At 39.1% G+C, this 26,547-nt stretch overlaps 1 protein-coding gene across 2 annotated transcripts in view; it reads left to right on the forward strand.

Moving 5' to 3' along the window:
* Esr1 (estrogen receptor 1) overlaps positions 1–26,547 on the forward strand; it is a 230,648-nt gene that overhangs the window by 51,149 nt on the left and 152,952 nt on the right. For both annotated transcript variants that reach the window (XM_042670625.1, XM_042670703.1), the window contains exon 3: positions 4,975–5,091. In XM_042670625.1, coding sequence (XP_042526559.1) covers positions 4,975–5,091 — 117 coding nt within the window. The remainder of the gene's footprint in view (positions 1–4,974; positions 5,092–26,547) is intronic.

Genomic DNA, 26,547 nt, shown 5'->3' on the forward strand with positions numbered 1-26,547 from the left:
AGGGCCTCAAAATCCCATTCCTAACAACCTAACCTCATGGAAGTTCCAACACCTCCCAGAAGTGTTATGAATGTTGGGCACCAAGCCTTTAACACAAAGGCCTTTGGGGCATGCTTATTCAAATCATGGAAGAAATTCTATTTTAGTTCAAGAACAAATTTCTATAAAGAGTAAGCTTGAAACAATTACAATATGCTGATATTTTGAGAAATCCTGTCATAGCGTCATAATAGAAAATCAAAACCAGAAAGTAATTAAACTAGAAATTGTGACATTGATCAAGATATATTCTATTCATAAATGGTTTTGTTAAACGGACAACTCCTTTGTGCAACTATGTAAAGATTAAGAAGAAAAAAGCAACAACAATAAAAGAAATGTAGTGAAGAGAAGTCAGGAATAACACGCAACTTAATATATCACTCATTAACTCTTCTCATTTGGAAAGAGTGGTGCCCATTTCTGGTCCCACCAGCAGAGCAGCGTTCCCTGCTTTTTTGTTCCCATGGCTCCTTTAGGACCAAGTCTCGCTAGCATAGAGCTGAGTGGTGGGTCCTAAGGTGTAGCAGTCATTGCTCTGCTCTGGGCCATCATCTTCTCCATCACGAGTTCCTTTGCGGAATCACAAGTTGTCCGGTATAGTGACCGACACTCCCTAAGTGAGTTCCGGAAGAGCAACAGAGGCCTACACTGCCCCTAGATAGGGTGTTTTTGTTTGTTCTATTAACTAGTCCCTTGGGCTAAATCTAGGGAAAGTGTCTTTCCAAGATAAAGAAGATCCTGTGCAAAGCCCTAGGACTGAGATAGAGCCTGGCCTATTTAGATAGGAGCCATAGCTACAACTTGAGGGCAATTTGGAGATGACAGAGAGTGGGGCGGGGGGACTTGGAGAGGTTTTAGTTTAATAAGCTGTGTCTGGACATTTAGCTTTTATCCATGGAGTGTTGAGTGTTGAGATACCTCAAGGTATTAAATCAGCTTAGTGACATGATGGGTGGCATTTCAGGAAAATCCCTCTGATGTGTGTGTATGCATGAATATGTATGTATGTACAAATATGTATGTATGTATATAGGTTCTGGGGTTTAAATTCAGGGCCTCGGTTCTCATATAGCTTTTTGACTCAAAGCTGGTACTCTACCAGTTCACCACATCTCCACTTCTGACCTGCTGGTTAATTAAGGCTAAGAGTCTTACTGACTCTTCTCTCTCTGGTGGCTTTGAACCACACTTTTCAGTTCTCAGCTTTTGAGTAGCTGGGATTGCAGATGTGAGCCACCAGTGCTCAGCCACACCTTAGTTTTGGTCTTCTACTTTTCAGCCAAGAATGTGAAGCGGAAACTTTTGGGCCAGTCTTGTCACAGGTATATGTAATCTTCTATGCCCTTCATAATGCACTACAGCTTTCTCTATTACAAAAACTTGTATGAGCTGAGTTTTATTTGTAAGATTTCAATGCATCATTTTCACAAGATCAAGTAATAAAATTTAAAAAAGAGTTTCTTAAAGCACCCTAGATCAATTGTTTTGATGACATGCACTGCCAAGTTATACTCACTAAACTAAAAAACTCTACTTTACTGTTTTTTAAATATAAGTCAAAAGATGAGTGATTAATGGCATATCATTAAGAGGAACTTTATTGTCATATCAAATATGTACTTACTAATTTTTTTCTTGTCAGTTTATCAAGTCAATACTTTAATTTTTTGGATAGGGGAAAATCCAGCTTTGTCACACGACTTTTGCATTATGAACATGAATCTGTTGTTCATCTGTTTTTGTTCCTGTTAAAGGATGAATTGAATTTCACACACCCAACACATTTTACTTATTAAACATGTTAGTTCAAGAATTTCATGTGGTTCTATGAAGATATGTATCTACTAGTGGATGGCCAATCCAAATAGAAGATTCAGCCAGTTAGCCTCTGACCCAATTCATCCTCCCAGCTTCTTTCTGATTTGCAAAACACCTGGCTTTGGGAAGAGAATATGGCTCAAAATAGTCATACTTAGTTTGAGCAGTTCCTAAACATTTTCTTCTGAGATTTGAGGGATGCTGTCTTTCTGTGAGCGCATACATGCTTTTCCTTATAAGTTCTGTAGAAGACCAAACACTAAAAATTTCCTTAAGGTATCAGAATTCACATCTGCTCACTTAAATCTAGTTTTTGGCTCTATAGTTCCCTCAGTTTGTCCTATTGATGAGGATAATTCTAAAAATAATATCTGTGCTTAGATAGGTGAGGCGGTGTGTGTCCTTGCCAGAGATCTGAGTTTAGAACTCTGCTGCCTGGCTTGTTGGTCTCTCTAACGCAGTGATATTCACAGATGTGAATTTGATTTGAAGCTGTTTTGTAGATGGAGAAGCAAATTGTGTAAGGCCAGCATTTCTTGTCAGGTCCCCACTCCACCCTGTTCTAACTAGGTCTGATCCTTGCAAGGAATTCAGAACAAAAGCCTCTGTATTAAAAAAAACATTTCATTACATGCCACATCTTGTCCCGAGTCAATGGTCAGATAAAGACCTGAGCAAGAAATCAGTGTGGAATAATGATCATTTGTTTATTTAATTTAGGTGGAGCGAATGAGAAATGTTTGAAATAATACGTGCCATTTTATTTATTTTTTAGTCTCAGTTCAGTCGAGATTTTTGTCCTAAGACATGTATCAGTTGAGGTTTACAAAAATAGGCTTCTTTTTAAAAGCATGCCAGTACTTACTAATTCATGAAGTTTAATATTCTACAGAGCAGCCTTTTTATAGGAGGGGGATGGACTTTAAATCAGGGCTCAGGGTTGCTGAGCAGGTGCTGTACCACTCGAGTCACACCTCCAGCCCTTGAGTCATATCTTTAACCCTGACATTTTTTGATGGTTAAGAAAGTGGAGGTGAGGGACTGGCTACGGTGGTCCACCACTATGGTCCTAGCTCTTTGGGAGGTGGTGATAGGAGGATCACAGTCCAAGGCTATCCCTGGCTAAAGCATAAAATGATCTGTAAAACAGATGAAGACAAAAATGACTTGGAATATGGCTCAGTAGGGTTGTCCAACAAGTAAAAAAACAACAACAAAAGGGCTGGGAAGGTGGCTCAGTGGTAGAGTGCTTGCCTCACATTCACGAGGCCCTGGGTTCGATTCCTCAGCACTCCATAAGCAGAAAAAGCCAGAAGTGGTGCTGTGGCTCAAGTGGTAGAGCGCTAGCCTTGAGCTGAAGAGCTGAGGGACAGCGCCCAGGCCCAGAGTTCAGACCCCACAACTGCCAAAAAAAATAACAACAAAAATGAGATGACTTAGAGTGGATACTTCCTGAGGACAACAACGCACGTATACCTAGGGTAACATGAGAGCACTGCGGTATGACTTGGGCTGGAAATCCCGGATGAAGTTGACACGTACATCATCATTAAGCTCACAGAAGCTGATTCTGTGATTCTGATTCTGTGGCACAATCAAAGTGGGAAAAAATGAGCATGGGGTGAGCCCTGAGGCCGAGGAAGGAATTGATGCCCTTCCTGTGGTCCCACCAGGCAGGAGAGTGCAGTGTGAGGTACAGGGGAGAGGGAGGACACAAGCTCGAAAGGCCAAAGAGGAGACTGGAAAGAGACTGCAAAGACAGCAGGGAAAGTGGACTCAAAATTAGGTGACAGCAACCAGGGTCTCTGAGAGCTTACATCATCAACAATGCTGAGTAAACTCTTGACATGTGTGTGGTCTGTTGATGTCCTGGGTCAATTCTATATCAAGACATCATGAAGAGGAGGAAAGGCAGCCCGACAGATGTTCATCTGGATTGTGGTGGAATCATCATTCCTAACCATGCTGCCACCCAATCCACTTGAACTTAGACAGTGGATGTGTGTGTGTGTGTGTGTGTGTGTGTGTGTGTGTGTAGTGGGCTTGAACTCAGGTCCTGAGTACCAATTGCTTTTTGTTCAGACTGGTTCACGTGAGCTACAACTCCATGTCTGGCTTTTTGATAGTTCATTGGTGATAAGAATCTCAGAGACATTTTTTGTTGTTGTTGTTGTTGGTTGTGGGGCTTGAACTCTGGGCTTGGGTGCTGTCCCTGTACTCTTCAGCTCAAGGTGAATGCTTGAGCCACAACTCCACTTCCAGTTTTCTGATGGTTTATTGGAGATAAGAGTCTTATGTACTTTCCTGCCTAGGATGGCTTTGAACCGTGATACTCAGCTCTCAGCTTCCTGAGTAGTTAGGATTACAGGCATGAGCCACTGGCACCCAGCTCTCAGAGACTTTCTTGCCAGTCTGGTTTCCAACTGTGATCCTAAATCCCTCCTGACTAGCTAGAATTACAGGTCTGAGCTTCCAGCTCCCAGCTTAAATATCTAGGTAAGATTTTTTAATTTATAATTTAAGAAGGGCCACTTGGCAACTCTCTGACTGAAGGTTTGATTTCTAAGAGTGCTGACAATTTCAGTGAATGGCCTTGGTACAAAAACCAAACCAAAACCAAAACCAAACCCCCAAAGCTTATCTACGGAGAAACCTTGAACTCCTGAGCAAGTACAAACATTGTGTTGAGGGCAGCTGGTGGGAGGCAGGGAAGTGGGGGTGTGTGTGGCTTATTGGTAGAGTGCTTGCCTCCTGTGTATGAGGCCCTGGGTACCATCCCCAGCCCTGGAGGGAAATAAACCTCCCGTAAATAAATAAATAAATAAACGAACTCAAGCCACATTGTGTCGTATAACCTAGGCCATGTGAATGGGAGATGATTTCCCCAACAAACTCAAAGTGAGGGGTTGAGGTGGAAATGAAGTATAGCAGAGAGATTTTGTTTACTCTGAGCTTACAGAGAAAGGCAGACAGATGGAAGTTACAACTTCACTGGGTCCGGGAAGGTGGTGGCATGTACACAGGCTTCAGCATTTTCCCTGAAGATTCTGATCAGCTGAGTTTCCTAAAAAGAAAACAAAAAAACAAATGATCCTGTTCTCTTGTGTTTACTAGGGCATAATGACTACATGTGTCCTGCGACCAATCAATGCACCATTGACAAAAACAGGAGGAAGAGCTGCCAGGCCTGTCGACTCCGCAAGTGCTACGAAGTGGGGATGATGAAAGGAGGTAGGCACACTTACCTGGGGCCAGGGGTGGGGGCAGGAGGGCAGGGGATGGATTGGACCACAAATCATAATGATCACACTGCTCCCAGCTCCTGTCCAGGGCTGGCTCTTTCCATTTTGTATAACCAACCCTGAACATTTGCTGTCGCTGAAGTCATGTGACTATCCTATTCTTATTTTCATTGGACATGAGCTGCATTTTCATGCTGTGATCTGTTTTATGGATGGATTAATTGTACTGATATTGGGGCTTGAACTCAGGGCCTGGTGCTTTTGCTTGGCTTTTTCACTCAAGGGTGAGTCTCAGCCATTTGTGCCACACTTCTACTTCCAGCTTGTTGCTGGTTCTTTGGAGATAAGAATTTCATCGACGTTCTTTCCCTGCCTGGCTTTGAATTATGATCCTCAGATTATAGCCTCCTGAGTAGCAAGATTTACAGGTGTAAGTCACCAGTATCCAATGATGCATTTTCTTTTACTTTTTTAAAATTGGAGGCAACTGAAACTGGAAACTTGAACGTGCCATGTTGTATTTTATATTCTCAATGTAAACATATTTTAAATCATAGGTGTGTGGGAGGTAGTGGAAAGAAAGGAAGACTTGATCATTTTCAGGGAGCATTTATATTTCTAGTGTTTGAAAATGATATCTAGAGATAAACTTCCATTCAATTGAAACTTGTACGTGATGAGCTAAATAGCCAATTTACAACTCTGGAATGTCTTCACATAGCTGAGGAAATTTGAATTTGAATCAGGAGGCATCACTGTCTTTTAGTTGCTTTGTGGAGCGGGACCTCCCATAGTGTATATGCCTAGTGGTGCTGGGGGCAGAGGAATGATTCCTGGTCACCAATGCATCCAGAAGCCCTCAGCATCTGGGACCACTGTGCTAGTCTTGATGGTGGTCATGGCTTCCTGCCTCCTCCTCTTTACAGTCCTGTAGTTTTCTTGTATGGGAACCTAGAGACCAAGTCTTGGGAATGTCAGGTGTTCCTCCTATGGGGTTTCCTGATTGATGCATTTGTGCTCTTGAAATCTTACATTGAGAAGCATTGCTTCTACTACTCTTGGGTAGACATCAACATAGCATAGGAGAAAAGTAGGCACTGTCTAATTAAAGACAAGTCCTAGATACTCAAGGTTTCATAGTCCTGTAGGAGAGAGGAGGGGCCGGTGAACCCACTGCCTGCCCATTGTCCTGGGTGAAGTTTCCAGAAGCTTTGGGGTGAGCTTAGGAAAACTAAGTGGCAATGAAAAAGAATACTGATTTTGCAGATAGAGGCCAGCTAACTTTGAACTCATTTATACCTGGATGAAGGAGGATGATATCAAGGCAGACTGGGTTGTTAACACCTTACCATGAAGGATGTCTTCCGTCTGCAGGCAGGCTGAGACTGAATACATTGGATGTGGAATGAATTCTCTGGGTGCACAGATGCGGAATTCATGTTTTATGTCAGATCTGACCAGACTTCTAGAACATTTGAAAAAACAGCTTTAATTCAAAGGGTGATTGATTCCAAGAACTGCACATCCACATTCAGAAAATGACACCTTAAGTCAGAAATGGATTAAATATTTAAGAAATTCATCTTGCTTTGTACTGTCGGAAAATTAGTCAGGCTTAATTAAACTCACAAAAAGCTTCTCAAGGTAATTTGATAAGTGACAGGATATAACAGCTACTTAAGACAAGTTGAATTTGAAACAGGGGAGTCCAAATTTAATATTGTTCTTTGGCAGTTGTAAGCAGAGGATGAAGATCTTCATCCTCTCTGAAAAATGAAATGGCCAATTATGAATATATCTACAACATATTTTTAACATTCTTTCCCCCTAATTTGCATCCAGATGCTGTCTGACTACATAAATATAAATTATGCATCCTCACTTGCAACCTAACAAAAATTCTTATTTGTAAAGGCATTAGCTAAAATCTTCTTACTGTTTTCAAATAAGACTGCAGATAATTTGAACTGTACTGGGCCAGTCTGTGCATGCATTTATTTCCTCATGTATATTTATGAGTGCAAGATATAGATCTGTATTAGTTGTCTGGGGCTGCCATAAGAAATACTACACACTGGGTAGGTTAAGCAACAAAAAATTAATTTTCTCATCTTACCAGAGGCTGGAAGTCTAAGGTCAAGGCAGTAGAAAATTCATTTGCTGCTGGAGGCCTCTTTCCTAGGCTGGACTGTCCTCGGATGGCCCCTCCTCTTCCCACACATGCCTGCTCTCTTTTCTTTTTCTTCTAAGGACAGCAGTCCTATTGCATTAGAATCAGCCCTTGTGATTTTATTTAGCCTCAATTATCTCCAGAAATCCTATTTCAAATATAATCATATCAGAGGCTAGAGATTCAACACACAGCTTCTTTGTTTTGTGGTAGGGCACAATTCAGTCCAAATAGGTGTCACAACAGATTGGATGACTTCATAACCCAAATCAGTTTTCTCTTGGAACTGAGGGCTTCAGGCTCCAGGCCTTGCTCCTCAGCTTGCAGTTTGCTATCTTCCTCTTGTCCTCACACAGCCTTTCCTCTCACACTGCTGGTGTCACTTCCTCTATTTAGAAAGACACTGGTCATGTTGGATGAAGGCCCTACCCTTATGACCTTGATTCATCGTCATGACTTCTTTAAAAGGCCTAGCTCATGGCAGAGTATCACTCTGAAATCTAGGCATTAGGGTTTCAGCTTATGAATTATATAGTTACACCAGGCAGTACAGAATAATACTGATACAGAATAATATGGCATTGCGATTTACTCAGTCAGTATTTAGTATCTGTCTACAAATAATGAAGACATTGTCTTTCTGGCAAAGCTTATATATGTACATATGTGTGGAGCCAAGTTGCCTATGAAGACATTTTATTTTAATTGTCTGTGTAAAGTGCTTTCCATAAAGCAATATCATTTATTTTATTTTCTATAATGTGGGATACACACATAACCTTATAATGCCATATATAACAGTGTAGAAATCCCCCTGGATTGAGATTTGATTTAAAAATGGAAGTACAATCATAATGATAAAATTTGCAGTTGTAAAAAAAGCAGTGACTGAGTAAATCTTTCCACATGGCTCCCCAGCAGCCCAGTTTCCTCACCAGGTGAACAAACACTCACGATATTGAATTCCAACTACAAACTAGCAAGTTGAGTTTTAGGAAAAAAATCATAATTTATTCAGCCAAGCTGAAGATATATTCTTAAGATCCAAGAGTGCATCATATACCAACTTGATGACAACCTTCTAATCAGTTAGAATGGCTGGTCTCCCCAAAACGCCCATCAATATTAGATATGATGTGAGCCAGGGAATTCAGTAAGATTCAGGGATTAGTATGTACCTGGGGGCATTGTTTTCACATTTTAGTACACATGATGATCTCTTTCTCTCTCTTTCTCTCTCTCTCTCTCTGTCTCTCTATTTCTGGGTTGTTTTTTTCTTCTTCATCAGCTTCTCTCCTCTTCAATCTCAGGCTACAGATTGAAAGTCGCTGCTCCCTTGAAGTAGGTCAGATCCTATGTTCTAGCATCAGAGCAAACAGATTTCCTCTGAGGTCCAGTCACTAGTTGCTCACAATCTATCTTTCTGAATAGTTTATAAGCTCCATGGAGACAGTCTGCAATTCCCTCTATCCTATTGAGCAGACTAGCCGTAAACATCTTTAAACACATTCCAATGATGCATTTAGAGTATATTGTATTTATGAACAATAAATACATGAGATTTACATGTCTATGAGATAAAGAGGATAAAGACCATGAATAAGATTGTCATATAAGAATATGAATAAGGAGATGAATGAAACAATTCTTTCCATCCATGTCCTGATGATACATAGAGGATATTTGCATGTAAGGTGGTAACTGCAAATCCAGAAGATAAGTTGGGGCTTCACTGAGTTAGAAGGTGTCTCAAGTATGAAATCCTGGCTGCAAGTCTATAGCTCCAGTCAATTACTTCTGAGTTTAGTCTCATGCAGTAAATTACTCAGACCATATGACTTCATGACTTCAGAGTTGTGTGTGTATGTGTTTATACCCACATGACATATATATATATATATATCATATATATGATATATATAGTATATATATATCATATATATCATTGGCTATGAAATTGGATATTAGTTAATGAGGAAGAGGAAGATTTCAGATGTGAAATTCTGAGTCAAATAGTGGCAACTCTTCAGTCCTGCTGGAAAACTCCATTAGAGGCATTATTCTTAGATGCCAGTGTGTCTTGAAGATTATAAATCATAATATAAAAATCCCTTATAAGTTCAACTCCCATAAAGTGTTAGCAATTATACCTTTTGGCTTTTGTTTTGTATCTCAGTTAAAACTTTATCATACCTGAGTGCTGCTTGGTGGTTGTTTTCTACTTGGAAGGAAGAAAATGGCACTTTGATCACTTTTACTAAATATAAATATCTAATTCCTACATGGGAAGTAAAAATACCTGACTCAGACATATGCCTCATTTTAGAGAAGCCTTTTGATGTCATAGGTTGGAAATAGCACCAAGTGAGTGAGATTGGTTGCCTATGAGATCTGCACAGGTTTATTAAAGTTCTTGCCTCCCTGTAGACTCAGAGGCCTATTGGGAGTGAGGTTCTCATTTCGCTGAAGAGGAAATTGACATGTAGAAATTAATTGATGTGCAGGAAACATCCTGATTATGTTTCATCATGACACATTGTAGTAGTACTGGTAACAACAGTAATTTTAGAGCCCAGGTTGGTAATAGAATTTACCAAAAGGGAGAGTAGAAGACATAAAGGTTTAGGAGGATATCATTAAAGAAAAATAATGGGCATCTAGACAAAAGGAGTAGAGGCCTTACGTCAGGATTGGGAGTAAGTTGAGCACCTTTGATTGGCTGCCTCCTTTTGGATGGCCCCTTGTTCATTGGTTGTTTCTTCCTTAGAACTTGGTTTGGATTCCCACACATGACCCTTCCTTCTCATTCCACCCAGCCCTGGTATCTTCCTCCAGCATGTCTGCTTGAAGAGGAAGGGTCCTCCCCACAGGCACCTGTCTGTATTTGATGACAGTGTTTCCGTGTAATGTTTGGGAATATTTTTAAACAGTAAAACATTAAATATTAGGGTTATACTTCTATCTTTGCCCATACTTTATTTGTGCTTAAGTTAAAGTTTATTTTTAAACAGATCCATAAAAACAAAAACTGCATATTTATGAGGTATCACGTGATCTTTTTCTACAAAGATACAATAGTGTTGACATCAGGTAATGTACTCTCTCTGTGTATATATCTGCGTGTCTTAAAATATTTACCATTTCTAGAAGGTGAAACTCACACACTTTCTTCTAGTTTTCTGAAAAATACAGAAAACTTTAAAGGCTATCTATCAATCTGTCTATCTTTGTATATCAGTCATTAGTTACATGCACTCTGTTATGCAATAGTGTACCAGAACTTGTATCTTATTATTCATTGGTCAAATTTGCCCATATCCTTCTCTCTTCCTACTTTCCCTAGTCTTTTGTAACCACACTCCATTCTCTGCTTCTAAGTTGAGATCTCTCTCTCTCTCTCCTTACATATATATACCTATATGTACATATATATTCTACTTGAATGTCTGTCTGTGCCTTATTTCACTTAACATAATGATCTCCAGTTCTATCCATGTTGATGCAGATGATAGGAATTTCTTTTTCAAGAATAATCGGTATTTCCTTGTGTATATGTAACAGTTTCTTTATCCATTTCTCACTTGATAGCTACTTAAGTTCTGTTTCATTACTTGCTGTTGTGGATAGTGTTGCAATAAATATGGATGCAGATGCCTCTTTGATATGGTAATTTCATTTTCTTGGGATATATATATATATATATATATATATATATATATATATATATATGATCGATGAATCATAAAGTAATGCCGTTTTTAACGTTTTGAGGGACTTTACATTATTTTCCACAATAACTGTAGTAATCTGCCTTCTACATTTTATGTAGAAGCTGTCTGTGATTACACAGGCTCATGGTACTAGCTTTTGTCTTTTTGGTGTAGTCATTCTCCCTGGAGTGAGTTGGTTTCTGACAGTGGTTTTAATTTACATTTCATTGATGGATTAATGATATTATGCATTATTCACATGTTAGTTGATCATTTGTCTTCTCTTGAGAAATGTCAGTTTAGGTCCATTGCCCATATTTTAAGCAGATTGATTATTTGCTCACTTGTTATAGAGTTTTACGACTTCCTCATGCATCCTGGCTGTTGGCTGCATATGGAGATATAGAGATAGGAGATACAGAGTTGCAAATCATTCCACTTGGAAGCGAGTCTGTTCACTCTGTGACTGTTTCCTTGGCTGAGCAGAATCATTTGTTTGGTGCAATCCCATTTGCTTGTTTGTGGTTTTGTTCTCTGTTGTTTGGGGTCTTGTGTAAAAGAGAAATCCTTGCCCATCCCAATGTCCTGAAAATATCTTCCAGTATTTTGTTGTAGTAAATTCAGTTCCATGTTTTTCTTACATTAAAATCTTAAATGTGTGTTAAGCTTTTTGTTACCAGTGAATGACTGAGAAAGATTCAGTTCATTGCTCTGTATATAGTTCTCCAATTTTCATAGAACCATTTGTTGGAAATACTGTCTTTTTCCAGTGTATATTCTTAGCACCTTGGTTGTAAACCTCAGTTAGATGTATGTATTTACTTCTAGGTATAACATATGCAAATCCATAAAGGTTGTAAAACATCTCAACAAAATGAAGGTCAAAAACCATATGATCATACCAACATAAGCACAGAAAGTGTTCGGTAAAATTCAACATCCTTGGAATCTTCTCAACAAATTAAATATAGAAGGATCCTACCTCTACTTGACATAGGCTACATATAATACTAACATGAGTGGGGAAATATAGGCATGTATACAGAATAACACAGAAGCCAGTGAGAAACTGTGAAATAAAATATTTCCTTGTTGTTTTATATTTAGTGGTGTTTGTTGCTATAATTTTCTTTGCTGATGAAATAAACCCTTGATGCAAGGGTTGGGATTGAAATTTCCTTCATCCTGCTTTCTTTTTTACCCAAAATAAATAACCAGGTGATAATGTTAATGATATCACAACTAAACCAATATATTGAAATGATAAAATGTAAATTAGGTAGAAACACAAATATGATTGCCCAGTAATTGCAGAATTGTCCCTACAGATACACCCAAGTATTCCCAAAAGGCAGGCTCTGAAGTTCATATTTAGGATTTGATTTAATCATGAAAAACAGTCAAAGAAAAGCTAGTTGCTTTTATCAAGACTATATTTTAAGTGAAATACACTATACTTTTAATACTTAAACATTATTTTATTAATTCATATCATACATATTTAACCTGTCCAAAATATCCCCAGCATTGCCATTATTCAGTTGCAAATAAATGTACCAAATCCATTAAATTATGTATAGAGCCTTGAGGACTAGTGAATATAATGTTTGCCACATTTTTTGCATATATTTTTATTGTAAAAATACTGCACAGAGGGGTTACAGTTACATGAGTAAGGTAATATGTACATTTCCTATCCAGCATTGTTACCTCCTCCTTTGTTCTTCCCCTATCACCCCTCCCCCCAACTCCCCTCCTCCAAAGTGGTAAAGTTCGTTTTCAACATAGTGTCTTGTACATCTCATTGTTACAATGGGTCAACCTGTATCCTTATTTCAGCATTTTGTCACATTCTAAAAGCAATCAAGCCAGGCACCAGTGGCTCATGCCTGTAATCCTAGCTATCCAGGAGGCTGAGATCTGAAGACTGCAGCTCAAAGACAGCCCAGGCAGAAAAGTCCCCGTGAGACTCTTATCTCCAATTAACCACTCAAAAATGAGAAGTGGTGCTGTGGCTTAAGTGGTAGAGCTTTATCCTTCAGCACAAAGAGGCTCAGGGGCAGCATCCAGGCCCTGAGTTCAAGCTCTACAACTAACAACAACAATACTCTACAACTAACAACAACAACAAAAGCAATGAAACTCTTCCACAAGCAGATACCCAGTGCATGGAAGATAAAAGTAGATCTGGGATAGCTTTCCTTGACTGCATAATGTGTTTATGAACAACCTTTTTGGAACTCTACACTTCCAAGGAACACAGTTTGCAAACCATTGACCTAATGTAACCTTATCATTGTCTAGCTAAGCAATCTGAGGCCCAGAAAGGAAGATTAAGTGACTTGAGCACAGTTTTTAAACTATCTGGCAGTTCTCACTTGTCTTTGTGTTAGCATTCACTCCAAACATGAAAAATAATTGATAAAATATGTGGGTGCATATCATTTAATGCCCACCAGTTCATACATGTGCATGAATTCATTCATTCACAAATTGATTCCCCATACACAGGAATTCATTCATAGATGAAATCCAGAGTATAATTATCCACTGTATTCTTACAGATTTGATGATGGTGTAGAAACTAAGGGAGCTCAGCCTTAGTCATGTGCTTCTACTTTAGTCACAGTGGCCTTCTTGGGAAGAGCAATGTGCATGGAACACATTAGACTCACGCTGGGCTGTGCACTTTGAAGAGATGTGTGGACAGTAATGACTACATTGGAAATATGATTGGTGAGGAACCAAGCAATAGAAGCCACAGTCATGAAACTCCAGAGAGAAATTTAGACATCCATTAGTACAGCATGGATGAAAAGAACCATGGCATTAGGTTTTCCTCTCTTAGATTAAAAATGAAAGTGATGTCTGTTCCCTAGTGCCCCAGTGATCTTATAGCGATGAAGGCAGACCAGCTTTTGCTCAGAGGATTGTTGCAAAGACTGTGTGGCTCCAGCGATCTTTCTTCTAAATTCGGCAGAGTATAATTATCAGCTTAATTTAAAGACTGATGTCTTACTGACTCCTTTATGAAAACTGTCTTTGAAGGGCCATTAATGAGCTAGCTGATGCTCAATCCAGCAATTATTAAGCTTCATCTCTCTCTCACACACACTTTTTTTTTTTTTTCCGCAGTCCTGGGACTTGAATTTAGGGCCTGTCCCTGAACTTTGGTGCTCAAGGCTAGCGCTCTACCACTTGAACTATAGAACCACTTTAGGCTTTTTCTGAGTTGTTTACTGGAGACAATAGTCCTGTGGACTTTCCTGCCTGGGCTGGCTTCGAACCACAATCCTCAGATCTCAGCCTTCTGAGTAGCCAGGATTAGGGGTGTAAACCACCAGCGTCCTGCTTCATCTCTCCTTTTTAACCAATGAGAAGAAAGTTGACATAAGAGATAATTCTCTTCTTAATGCCTTTGCATTTATGTGCAGGTGACTTCAAGTTCTCCTCTGGTCCAGACCTTTTCCCAGATCCCTCTGACTTTGTGTGCATCTGCTCATGAGTCTTCACCCCTTGGGTATGGAAATGGTCAGAACCTCTCAAACAAAGATCATTTAGGCCAAAATAATTTGCAGCATGGATCTGTACGGCAGCTCCCAGTTAGGAAATGGCGTCTGTCTCCCTTCTAATGAGCCCCATTTGGAGCATGTCTTACCATGCTCACACCTAACAGTCTGAACCACCTTCCTCCTTTTCCCAGTTTACTACCAAGGCCCTGTCTGCTCCTCCCGTGTTTCCTTCCAGCCTCTTCTACTAGGCATACTGAAATATGAAGTAGCTTGTATCACTTCTTTTGTCAGAATGTATGAAGGTGTAGCTTCCCATTTGACTCCCATCTCACACCCTAATACCCAGCTGTCATCTAACTTCTCCTTTCTTCATTCTTATTCTTTTCCCTCTGTCCTTCTGCGCCTCTCTGCTTCTTTCTGCCTCTGCCTGTCTTCTTCTTCTTCTGTTCTCTCTCTCTCTCTCTCCTTCCCTCCTTCCCTCTGCCCTCCCTTCCTCCATTTTTCCTTCCTTTCTCCCTCCCTCCCCTCTGGCCCAGTAGGTGCTCCTCACATAGGTGACTTTTCTCTTTTGTCTCCATGACTACCACCTCCCTCAGGTATCAGTGTGAGGTATTCCCTTCCCTAGAGCCCGTGGTTGACATCTTGTTACCAGCAAGGCTCTGCCATTGTATTACTAATGTGATTTGCTTCCCTCTATCCTGTGGTACTCTCTGTGTCTTTCTACCTCCCATTGGGAGACATTTCTTTATTATTCCATGGCGTTTCTACTTTCTAATGTGCCATATAGTTAATTCTTAAAATATGGTGGTGCTGGCTTGTTGTCTAGCTCCCTCATTAGGATGAATGCAAGCTTTAAGAGGGAGCTTATAGAATTGTTTTTTTTTTTTTTCAAATAAACTACAGAGTTTTATTTTACAAAGTCTTAGAGGCCAGGCAGCCCAGGGTCACAGTGGCTAGTGACTCGGGCTCAGGAAGGCCCTGCTTATAGAACATTTGTATGTTCTCTTCACTCATGCAGAATGACCCCTTCCATCCATGGTTTTGCCTGCTACCGTTTCAATTATCCACTGTGAACTGTGACCCAAAGATATGCATGGAGAATTCCAGGAACAAATAGTTGATTGCTTTTTTCATTGCCTGTTGCTCTGTCCTGCCCAGGACTTAGCTCAGTCCTGGGCACACGACCCTCATGGGCGTCATTTCGGAGCTGACTGTCACCAGGCCAGCTGTGGTGGTGTCCCCTGGGCTGACTTGTGCTCAAGGAACCCCGTGTGGTCACCTAATGTTGGGTCCACTCCCTTCGCCTCGTCTCAGGACCGTTCTGTTTCATCATTAGTTATTATTGTCAGTCTTTTACTGTAATATATTTATAATCTAAACCTTACAATGGTATAGATGTTTAAAAATCAGCTTGTAGGTTATAAGAGTCCAGGGCTGGAGAAGAGCCTGGCTTTAGGGAGTCTCCACAAAGCAGGTCCAGACACTGGCAGCAGGAAGGGAGTGGGAATACATACTTAGTGCAGCCTCAGCCTTTGGGACTCTGACCTAGGCTCCAGGGTTAATTAGGGAAAGAATCAGCCTTCCAGCAGCCACGGTGCACAGGGCAAAGGTGCTGGGCACATCAGTAGGAAAGAATGAGGGTAGAGGGATAGAGGCTGGCCCAGTGGTCGGCTTGAGTGGTCTCAGGTCTGGTGCTGCCTGTTGGGGCCTCTGGCTCAAAAAGAGGAGTCATTATGGCTGGAGGGGAAAGATCAGCTCCCATCATGTCATGGGGCCATTACTCTCACTTCCGGGCTGGAGCAACCTCATCATAGGGGTGAGCTGCTTACAAGGTTCTCTGCTGGTCTTGGAATCCAAAGCAACTGTGGGAAAAGAAATAATTCAGGGAAAAGGACATGGTCTTCCTCAGGTTTTGGGCGATGGCTAGAACCTGAGGCACCATTCCCGTGGTGTGTAACAGTATGCTCTTAAAGCTGGTGTTTGACAATCTCTTGATTGTGAAGACTTGACAGATCTGAAAAATAATTTAGTCTTCTCAGACTTGAAGAGGAGTCCCAACTTTAGATGAGTAATCAGGCATTCAGTCATTAACAGGGCCACATTCAGAGTTGCACAGGAAATATACCCCCAAGTTTTAGCTCTAAAGAAGTTAGATGTAAAATAGGGGCAGACCTGAGGATTTTTATTCTACTTGAAAACCTAAGAGAAGTTTTTTTTTCCCTGAGGTACTGGGATTTGAACTCAGGGCCTTTGCTCATTTAGTTGATGCTTTGCCGCTTGAGCCATGCTTTTGGCCCAGTCTACTGCTGGTTATTTTGGAGATTTTTTTTTTACCACTTGGGCTGTGTCTTCAGCTCTGCTTTTTGCTGGTTAGTTTGAAGATGGACTCTTGTGGACTTTCCCAAAAGCCTGGGCTGGCTTAGAACTGATACCCTGCAGATCTCAGCCTTGTGAATACTTGTTATTTTCTTTTTCTTCCTCCTCTTCTTCCTCCCCTTCTTCCTCCTCTTCTTCCTCCTCTTCCTCTTCCTCTACTTCCTCCTTCTCCTCCTCCTTCTTGCAAAAGTATAGAGTAAGATTTTGTTACATATGTTGAGTTTAGTTATACTAATGGTTTGAATCATATTCTTCTGGGTTCAATATGTCATATCCCACAAAAAATTATAGTTTTGCCAAATTGCTTTTTTAAATTGAAAAAAATTAGTTTATTTTTAATTGACAATAATGTGTGTTAAAATGTATTTTTTTGCAGTTAAGGGGGCCAGGACAGGAATAATCTGTGTCAATTGTTTACACCAATGTCTGTACTTTAGGGAGTTGGTAGAGAGTTGTAGAATGTTCACTTTAATAGACAAAACACACGAAACTGAAAATGTAATTGTAGAGCTATGAATACACTGAGAATCAAGAATCTTATCTTTCTGATCAGGAGATGTGAAACTGTGGAGCAGCAGCTTTGGCTGTGTAACAGAATCTCACCTCAGATCTTAATAGCCTCTAAGCAGCATCTCCTTCTCACATGATATGAATACCAGTTAGGAGATTTTGCTGATGTTGGCTGGGCTCACTCATATCTGGAGGTGAAGCTGCCTGTTTTGGCTAGAGCAACTGGGAGATGGTTTTGAGTCACCTGTCATTCCTCCAGCAGGCTGGGCAAGGCATGTTCTCACCAGAATGGCAGAGACAGAGAGCAGACCTGTTTGAAGTCTTTGCTCGGCTCCCTTGGTGAGAAGCAGTGGATCATATCAAGTCAGATGTCTGAGTCTTTAGCCAGAATGATCAGGGCTTCCAAGTTACATGGCAATTGTTAAACAATGAGGACCAGATTTTGTCATTGATCTCAACCAAAATCAGGAGACTTTTAGGTTGTGGACTGTACATGAAAGTCAGAATTTTAGAGCTGGGATCACTTACTGATGTTTCTCCTCTCCTTATGACAAGAATCCATTATATAGGATTCCTGAATGCTTGTGTGGGAGGCCAGAATACAGTATAATCTGTATATACACAATTAGTGGACACAGGAGTTTGAAAACCTAGGAATAAATGAGAGCCATTACTTCCGGAAAACATGGGAGAGCTTCCAGCATGCTGGCTGTCACTGATACATTCAGTGTGCATTTAGTGTATATGTGTATGCTTGAACTGGTTGCAACCAGGGATTGAAAAAGCAGTAAAATTGAAAGGCTTTTGCAAATATAAACTTACAAGATTATAACAATAATGGTAAAAGTCAACATTTCAGTAAACTTCCACTTTACATATAAAGTTCAGCAAAGAACATGGACAAGATAAATACATCTTCATTTTAATTTAGCCTATAATTAGCAGTCCATGGTGGTGGCACATGTCTATGATTCCATATACTTAGGGGATGAAAGGAGGAAGGTCCTAAGCTAGCGGCTGGCCTTTGCATATTTAGCAAGATCCTATCACTAAAACAAAATAATAACAAAGGAGCTGTTGTTTCCATTAACTGTAGTTCCCATTTGTGATTGACTATGGATACCATTTTGTAAAATTCATCTCTCTAACTTACCAACAGCATCTCCTTGGCCAATGTTTCTCTACATCCTCTGCATCTGTGCTTTGAGGGCTCTCTATTTCATTTCTAAGCAAAATCACATGGCCTTTGTGTTTCTGCATCTAGCTTTATGCTGTTGTGAATGTCAGAGGTCTTTTTTTTTCAGGTGAATATTATACCATTGTGTGATCTAGCAGTTTTCTTTATATCCATTTATCGGTTGATGGACATATTGACACATTGTGTTGGCCATTATGAATGATGCTTCGAGGAAAACAACAATGCAGCTGAATATTTAATATTTTGATTTCCGTTTTTGGACATCTACCCACTGGTGGCATTGCTAAGTTCTATGTTTAATTTTTTTAAGCACTTCTGAAGTATTTCCCATGGTTTCTGCACAAATTTACCTTCTACCAATTGTGTGAGCCTTTTGCTGCATCTATGCCTCATTCTTGATCACACTCACTGCACCAGATTTGAGGTGATACCTCATTGGGATTTTTACATTTTTTTCTGATGATTAATGATTTTTGACATTTCTCTTGCTTGAGAAATTGTTTATGGCCTTTTCCCATTTTATTCTCTCTCTCTCTCTTTTTGCTACTAAGTTGGGTTTCTTTTGTTTATTTGGATTAACCCCTTATCGGATGCCAGGTTGCACATCTTTTCCTTTGTTTTGAAGGCTGTCTCATGATTCTGTGGATTGTTCATTTATTATATAGAAGTTTTTTTTAGTTGGAGTCTTTTTAATGAAATTCCATTTGTCTATTTTTGCCTTTGTTGCTTGTATTTTTGAGGTTGTATCTAAAAGCCAACCATCCCACTGGCCAACCCAACAAACATCCAATCAACCAAACAAAAACTCATCCTGTAGACCAATGGTCTGGAGCTTTTCCTTTATTTTTTTTCCTAGTAGTTTTTCCATGTCATGTATTATGTGTAAGTCTTTAATTTGTGCCAAGTTGATTTTTGATTACAGTGTAAAGTCTGTTTTCCTTCTTCTGCAAGTAGTTAATTGATTTTTCTCAGTATCATTTACCAAAGAATATATTATTTCCCTATCTTGCATTATTGATCCTTTGTTGAAAACCATTTGGCTATTAATACATGAATTTATTCCTGTGTGTTTTATTCTGTTGGTTAATGTGTCCATTTTATGCCAGCACTTTACTCTTGGTTATAATAATTTTGTGATGCAGTTTGAAGCCAGTGTGACACTGTAAGCATTGTTATCCAGAATTACATGTGAATTTTAAGATTGTTCATTCACTTTTGCTTTTGAAAAATGTCCTTGAGGGGCTGGGAAGGTGGCTCAGTGGTAGAGCGCTTGCCTTGCATGCCTGAGGCCCTGGGTTCAATTCCTCAGCACCACATAAGCAAAAAGAAAAAAGCCGGAAGTGGCGCTATGGCTCAAGTGGTAGAGCGCTAGCCTTGAGCTGAAGAGCTGAGGGACAGCACCCAGGCCCAGAGTTCAGGCCCCACGACCGGACCCAAAAAAAAAATTAAAAAAAAAAAAAAAAAAAAGAAAAATGTCCTTGAAATTTTTGAAAGAGATGGTGTTGAATCTGTAAATCATTTTGACTAGTAGGGACATTTTACATCCATGAACATGCAATACTTTTCCATTCATTTGTGTCTTCTTCAGTTAAGTGCTCAGTTTGTACAATACAAGTATTTTTAGTTGACTTTATTTCTATGTAACTATTGTAAATGAGGTTGTTTACTTGATTTAGGTTTTAAATAATTCATGGCTAATGAATACAAACTGTACTGCTTTTTCTCTGCTTAATTTGTTAGGTCTATTAGTTTTAGGATGGTTTCTTTAGGGGTTGCTCCTTCCTCCCTCCCTCCCTCCATCCATCCCTCCCTTCCTACTTCCCTTCTTTCCTTCCTTCCTTTCTTCCTCTCACTCTCCCTTCTTTTTTCTTTCTTTCTCTACTCTCTCTTTCTCCTTCCTTCCTTTCTCTATTTCTTTCCTTTCCCTTTCGGTCCTTCCTTCCTTTCTCTTTCCCTTCCTTTCTTCCTTTCCTTCTCTTCCCTTCCTCCCTTCCTCCCTCCTTCCCTTCCTTCCTTCCTTCCTTCCTTCCTTCCTTCCTTCCTTCCTTCTTTCCTCCCTCACTCCCTCCTTCCCTCCTCTCTCCCTCCCTCCTCCCTTCCTCCCTCCTCCCTCCCTCTTTCTTTTCTTTTCTTTTCCTTTTTTCTCTTCTTTTCTTTTCTTTTTTTCCTTCCTTGGATGATTTGTCCACTGATAAAAGAGAAGTATTGAGTCTCCCTGCTTGCATTGTAATTATAGTCTACATCTTTTTTTCAGATCTATTTATATTTACCTGCTTCAAAGTTACATGCATATTTATTTACATTTGTTATATTTTTGATAAATTGATCATTTATATAACCTTCTTTGTCTACTTTTATAGGGTTTTAATTGAGGCCTGCTTTATCTAAGTAAAATTGCTTCAGCAATCTTGTTGTTTCCATTTTCATGAAATATCTCTTTCCATCTTTTAGTTCAGTCTATCTCTGTGTGTGGATTTCTTACAGTTGGGTCTTTTTAAAAATCCAGTGTACCACTCACTGTGTTTAGATTGGATAATTAGATTCATTTATACTCAAGGTAATTTTTAATAAGAACTTATTACTGTCATTACATTAATGGCTTTCTAGTTCATTTTTTAGATCCATGATTCCTATTTTCTTCTCTTACTATCTTTTTCATGATTAGGTGATTTTTTTTTTCTAGTAGTAGTTTGCTTTTATTCCTTACCCTTACCTTTTGTCTTTTGTCACCTACTATAGAATTTTGCTCTGGTATTATCCAAAAGTTAGTCATGTTTTTAGAGTAGGGTTTTACATTTTAGTCTGGGCCAGTCCTAGACTATGATTATGACATCTATGCTTCCTGTATATTTGAGTTTACAATAACCACTGTGACAGTTATGTTGGTTGAGGTGGGGTTTGTCTAACAGAATGCCTAGGGCATTCTGGAACTATGATATCTTCCCTTGATTTGATTTTTTTAAGGTAAAGGAGGATTCTTCATGTACTTTTCCAAGAATAGCCATATCACAACCTTGAATATTAGGATCAGTGACTCAAGGCCAGCCCCTGCCACCCCTCAAAAATCCCATAGCAAGGGTCTCTTCTATTTCTACAATTTTATTTTGTAAAAGTTAAAAGATATTTGATATGAAATAAGGACGGTTTCTGTGGATAGGGTCTACTAAGTGCTAAAGTCTGAGGCAGAGTGGTATGACAGAATTGCAATTTTTGAATTCTTTAAGCCCAGGGCTCCCAGAATTCCTATATGTTTGCTTTCCATTGCAATGGATTGGGCTACTGAATGGTTGTCAGAGCTATGGAGAACTTGAAGATCATGCTGTTCACCTCTTTGTTTTTCATCTGATTGTTCCCATCCAGGTCAGACAGCAGGGTAAACTGCTTAGGTAGACTCAGTGCTGCTCTACTAATGGCATAAATTATCATACAAGTTTGATTCACACATCATAAGGTGTTAACAGACCCTGGACCAGAGCTGTGACTTAGTAATAACTACTGTGGGCACAGAATGCTGTCCTTCATCAAGGAAAGTATCAATGAACTTGGCTTAGTTATATAACAGAAGTACCAAAATAAATGCATGTAGGGATTGTGGTGTATATATATATATATATATATATATATATATATATATGCACATATATTAAACTTAATAGTTAATATAATTTATAAAGGATGTTGCCTCTCGTAGGCAATAACAATCTTTATTATAAAGCCCATTTTAGTTGTAATCTTTTGACAATTTTGGTACACAGAAATGTCATTTGACTGAATGAGGTCCTAAGGATCAAATATATCCTGGCTCTTCGCTTACTGACTAAAAATCATTGGCAGATCACTTAGCTTTTATGTACTATTCTGGGTTAGATGTAGTTTATCCTCCAGGGGCTTAGGTGCTAGAGGCTAGACTTACTGCATGGTGGTGTTGAACTGGCAGGAACTTAAAGAGGAAGAGCCCAAGTAGGACTTGATTTTGTTGGGAATCAAATCCACTCTCAGAAGGGAATAATATCATTCTCCTTGGAGCCAGGGGTAGTTAATTATAAAAGGAGAAAGAATAACCCCTCCTGACACTCTGGCTCTCTGTCTTGCTATGCAATCCGTCTTTCATGTACACACTCCAGGATGCTCTCTTTCCCAATGTCCTCACTCGAGAGTAAATCAATGGAGCACCTCACTTTTAGGCTTTCAGTTTTCAAAGCTGTGAGCTCAACAAACCTCTTGTCTCTATAAAATAACCCAGCACAGGTAGTTTGTTATAGCAATGAGAAATGCACTAATACACGCATTTTGTTTTTGCTTCTGAAAAATGTGGTCATTTCCCAAGTCTCTTTCAAATATTAAATATTATATTTTATGACCCTAATAATAATAATAAAGCTAAAGCTAGAGGCAATATATGCAAATCACTAGTCATAAGAACAACTTCAGCAATGACCCTGCTAACTAGCAACTGGACAACTAGTTGAAATGGAGTAAATTAGTCTCTTCTTTAATACATATGGCAAATGTCTCTCCTCTGATCTGAGTGATGTGATCATTGTAGCAAGCATAAGAATAAAATTGCTCCTCATTATTAAGCCTCATACCATGGGGAAGAATTTAAGAGCAAAGCTTGTTTGGATAGGATGTTAAGAAGATAACTGAGCTATTTTCTACTATTAGAGATATAATAGCTATGTCTAAGATTTGAGTCTCAAGATCTGGCAGAACTTTCTAGTTTCTGCATATGGAAAGAAAAAGAAGAGCCTAAAATAATGGTGATTTGGGGGAAGATTCCAGTTAAGCAACTTATAAGTTTATTTGCTGGTATTTGCTGCATCCAGGAGTTAGACACCAGTGCATCTGAGATCACATTTCCTAGTAACCACAGAAATATATGCCATGCCTAAAAGAGATCAGAGGTCAGAGGGATATTCTTGTCAGACCTGAATGCCACACGTATAGGTTTTATATATGCATGACTGAATAGATCAAAGCATTTAAAATTAAATATAATTGTTTATGTATTTAAATTTTATCTTTAAGTAGTTGTGCCAAGGAGTTGCCACTCAGCAAAGTAGTATAGGAATACAACAAATATCTATCAATGTGACTCCTTTCATCCTTCTCCCCATCTTTCCCAACCGCACACCTTCCTTCAATTTTCTTATTTTATAGAATATGCAGGCTTGAACAAGATACTTAACATCTTCAGATCTTGACTTCTTTGTCAGATGAGACTAAATATACACACTTGAGGAAAGTTTTAGTAGAATTGTTATAAAGCTTTAGCATTGTATTTGATTTGTAGTGAGGAAAATAAAAGGTACCATTAATTTTTACCTTTTGTCCTTAATGTTACCTTCAATTAAAATGCAATTGCACTGCAATATCATAATTAAAATATGAAATAATTAGTATGTATTTGATCCAATTTGGATAATCATTGATGTATAAAAGGTAACACCTTGCCCAAAGAACCTACAATTCAGCCAGTTTCAGTTTCTATTATTAAAATCACATAATTTTTTGAGTTATTCATATGTTCTGGATATCAATCCCTTTCAGATGAATAGTTACCAATTTTGCTTCTAAATTTTCTAAACAGACTGTCTCTTTACCTTCATCATTTCCTTTGATGAGCAGAAGGTTTTAAATCAAATATGATCCTGTATATAAATACTCGCTCAGATTTCCTGAGCAACCATGGTCATCTTTGCCACTGAGGTGAGTTTCTGGTAGACAGCATATAGTTGGATCATGCTTGTAACTCCATCCAGTCTGTCTTTTACATGAAGATCTAAGACAGTTTACACTTAGGGCTATTATTGAGAAGTACACTAAACTTTCCCTTCCTCATCTTTGTGTTGGTTTTCTGAGTTAATAACATTGGATTCTTTCCTACCTATTTGCTGCTTATATTTCTCCTTCTGCCTTGTCTCCATGACTGCTTCTTGTAGTTGTGCATCACTGAAACACTGGCAGAATGTGCCCAGACTCCCTAACTTATTTCTTGTTTTCAGGTTCCAGCGTAGCTTAGTTTGAGACAGTAGACACCATCTCATGTTGTTGTCGGGCTATAGCTCTCTGACATATGGAGAATGATGCAATGGATTTCTTCTCCAATACAGCCTGTCATGCAGAAGGACTTGCTGTCACACTAAATTCCCAGAGTGGCGAAGGCTTGGGAGAACTGTGGGCTTATCCTAGGGTTAAGAGTAGCAGTTGACCGCAGGGCTGGCTGCCTGTCTTACCTTCTGGTTGGTTGTGACTTCAGCTTCCTCTCTGGTCTGGGAGATCAGGTTAGAGCTGCTAGCTATTTCTGCAATTTTCCCTCTGCTTAGCTTTTCTGTTCCTCCATGCTTGTCAGTTGTCCTCTTGCCTCTGTTGTGACTCCTGATTCTCCTCCTTCTGTTTTAGGTTTATAGATTTCCCTTTTTCACCCTCTTTTCAATTACAGATTCACAAGGAGGAAATTTCTACCTTGACATCTTACCTAGGAAGCCAAAATTTCAGTTTCCAAACCTGGCATGTATCATTTTTTTTGATAGTTTGTATTTCGTGGTCAGTTTCATAATTTCCCAACAAAGACATTGTAAAGTTATATATCAGTACACAGTTTTAAAAATGTTAAAGCTTTTCTTTTGTAAAAATGTTTTGTTGCTTATTTCACCTGCAAGAAAAATTTATTAGGTGAGGAAAGAATATAATTTCATTTTATTTTTCCTTATGGAGAATAAAATCATCTAACAGCTGCTAATTATAAATTTATCATTCTTTCCCTATTGATGCTCAATGCTATCTCTATTGCATATCAAATTCTTCAATATGAACATATCTGATTTGGAGCTGTCTTTGCGATTTCTCTATTTGACTCTGACTTCATGAATATCACTGTTTAATTACTGTAACTTTGCAATTTATTTTGACGTTACGGTCTTTCTTGAAAGGGAGTTTTTTTCTTCAAAGTTGTTTTCACTACTTAGGGCCATCTTGCTTCAAATGAATTTTTTAATTCAATGATTAATGAAATCACATTGGATTTAAAATTAATTTCAAGGGAGTTGACATTTTTATGACATTTAGTCTTCCCACCCATTAACATTTTATAACTCTCCTTTATTTTAAATCTTTTAAAGAAATCTTAATAACAACTTAAAGTTTTCTACAGAAAGTTTTTAGATATTTAAAAATATTCATAGCTATCTTATTTTATGACATTTTAAGATAAAACTTTGTAAAATTATATTATTTATTTCAAGTGTATTACGCATTTGTAAAAACTTTATAGATTTAGGATTATATTGCCTACTTAACTTTTTCTCATGGGTATCTCTCTAGGGTTTCCATCAAAGGAAAATTAATTGCATTAATATCTCAGTGTGAACATGCTGTAATTAATTATTTTCCTGTTTATTCCTTTTCTTTTATTTAATCCATTTTCCTAACTTACATTGTTTCTAAGTTTTTTTTTTTTGGGGGGGGGGGTTCCGGTCCTGGGGCCTGAACTCTGGGCCTGGGTGCTGTCCCTAAACGCTAGCTCAAGGCTAGCACTCTACCACTTGAACCACAGCGCCACTTCCGGCTTTTATTTTGCTTATGTGGTGCTCAGAAATCCAATCCAGGGCCTCAGGCATGCAAGGCAGGTGCTCTACCACTGAGCCACCTTCATAGCCCTCTAAGTTTTATAGTTTTTTTTTTTTTTGGGGGGGGGTCCAGTCAAGGGGCCTGAACTCTGGGCCTGGGCGCTGTCCCTCAGCTCTTCAGCTCAAGGCTAGCGCTCTACCACTTGAGCCACAGCGCCACTTCCGGCTTTTTTCTTTCTACTTATGTGGTGCTGAGGAATCGAACCCAGGGCCTCAGGCATGCAAAGCAAGCGCTCTACCACTGAGTCACCTTCCCAGCCCTATAGTTTGTTTTTGTTTTTTGTGGGTTGTGGGGCTTGAACTCTGAGCCTGGGTGCTGTCCCTGAGCTCTTCAGCTCACA

This window comes from Dipodomys spectabilis, unplaced genomic scaffold, assembly GCF_019054845.1.
Source record: "Dipodomys spectabilis isolate Male_0828 unplaced genomic scaffold, ASM1905484v1 ptg000001l, whole genome shotgun sequence".
NCBI lineage: Eukaryota > Metazoa > Chordata > Mammalia > Rodentia > Heteromyidae > Dipodomys > Dipodomys spectabilis.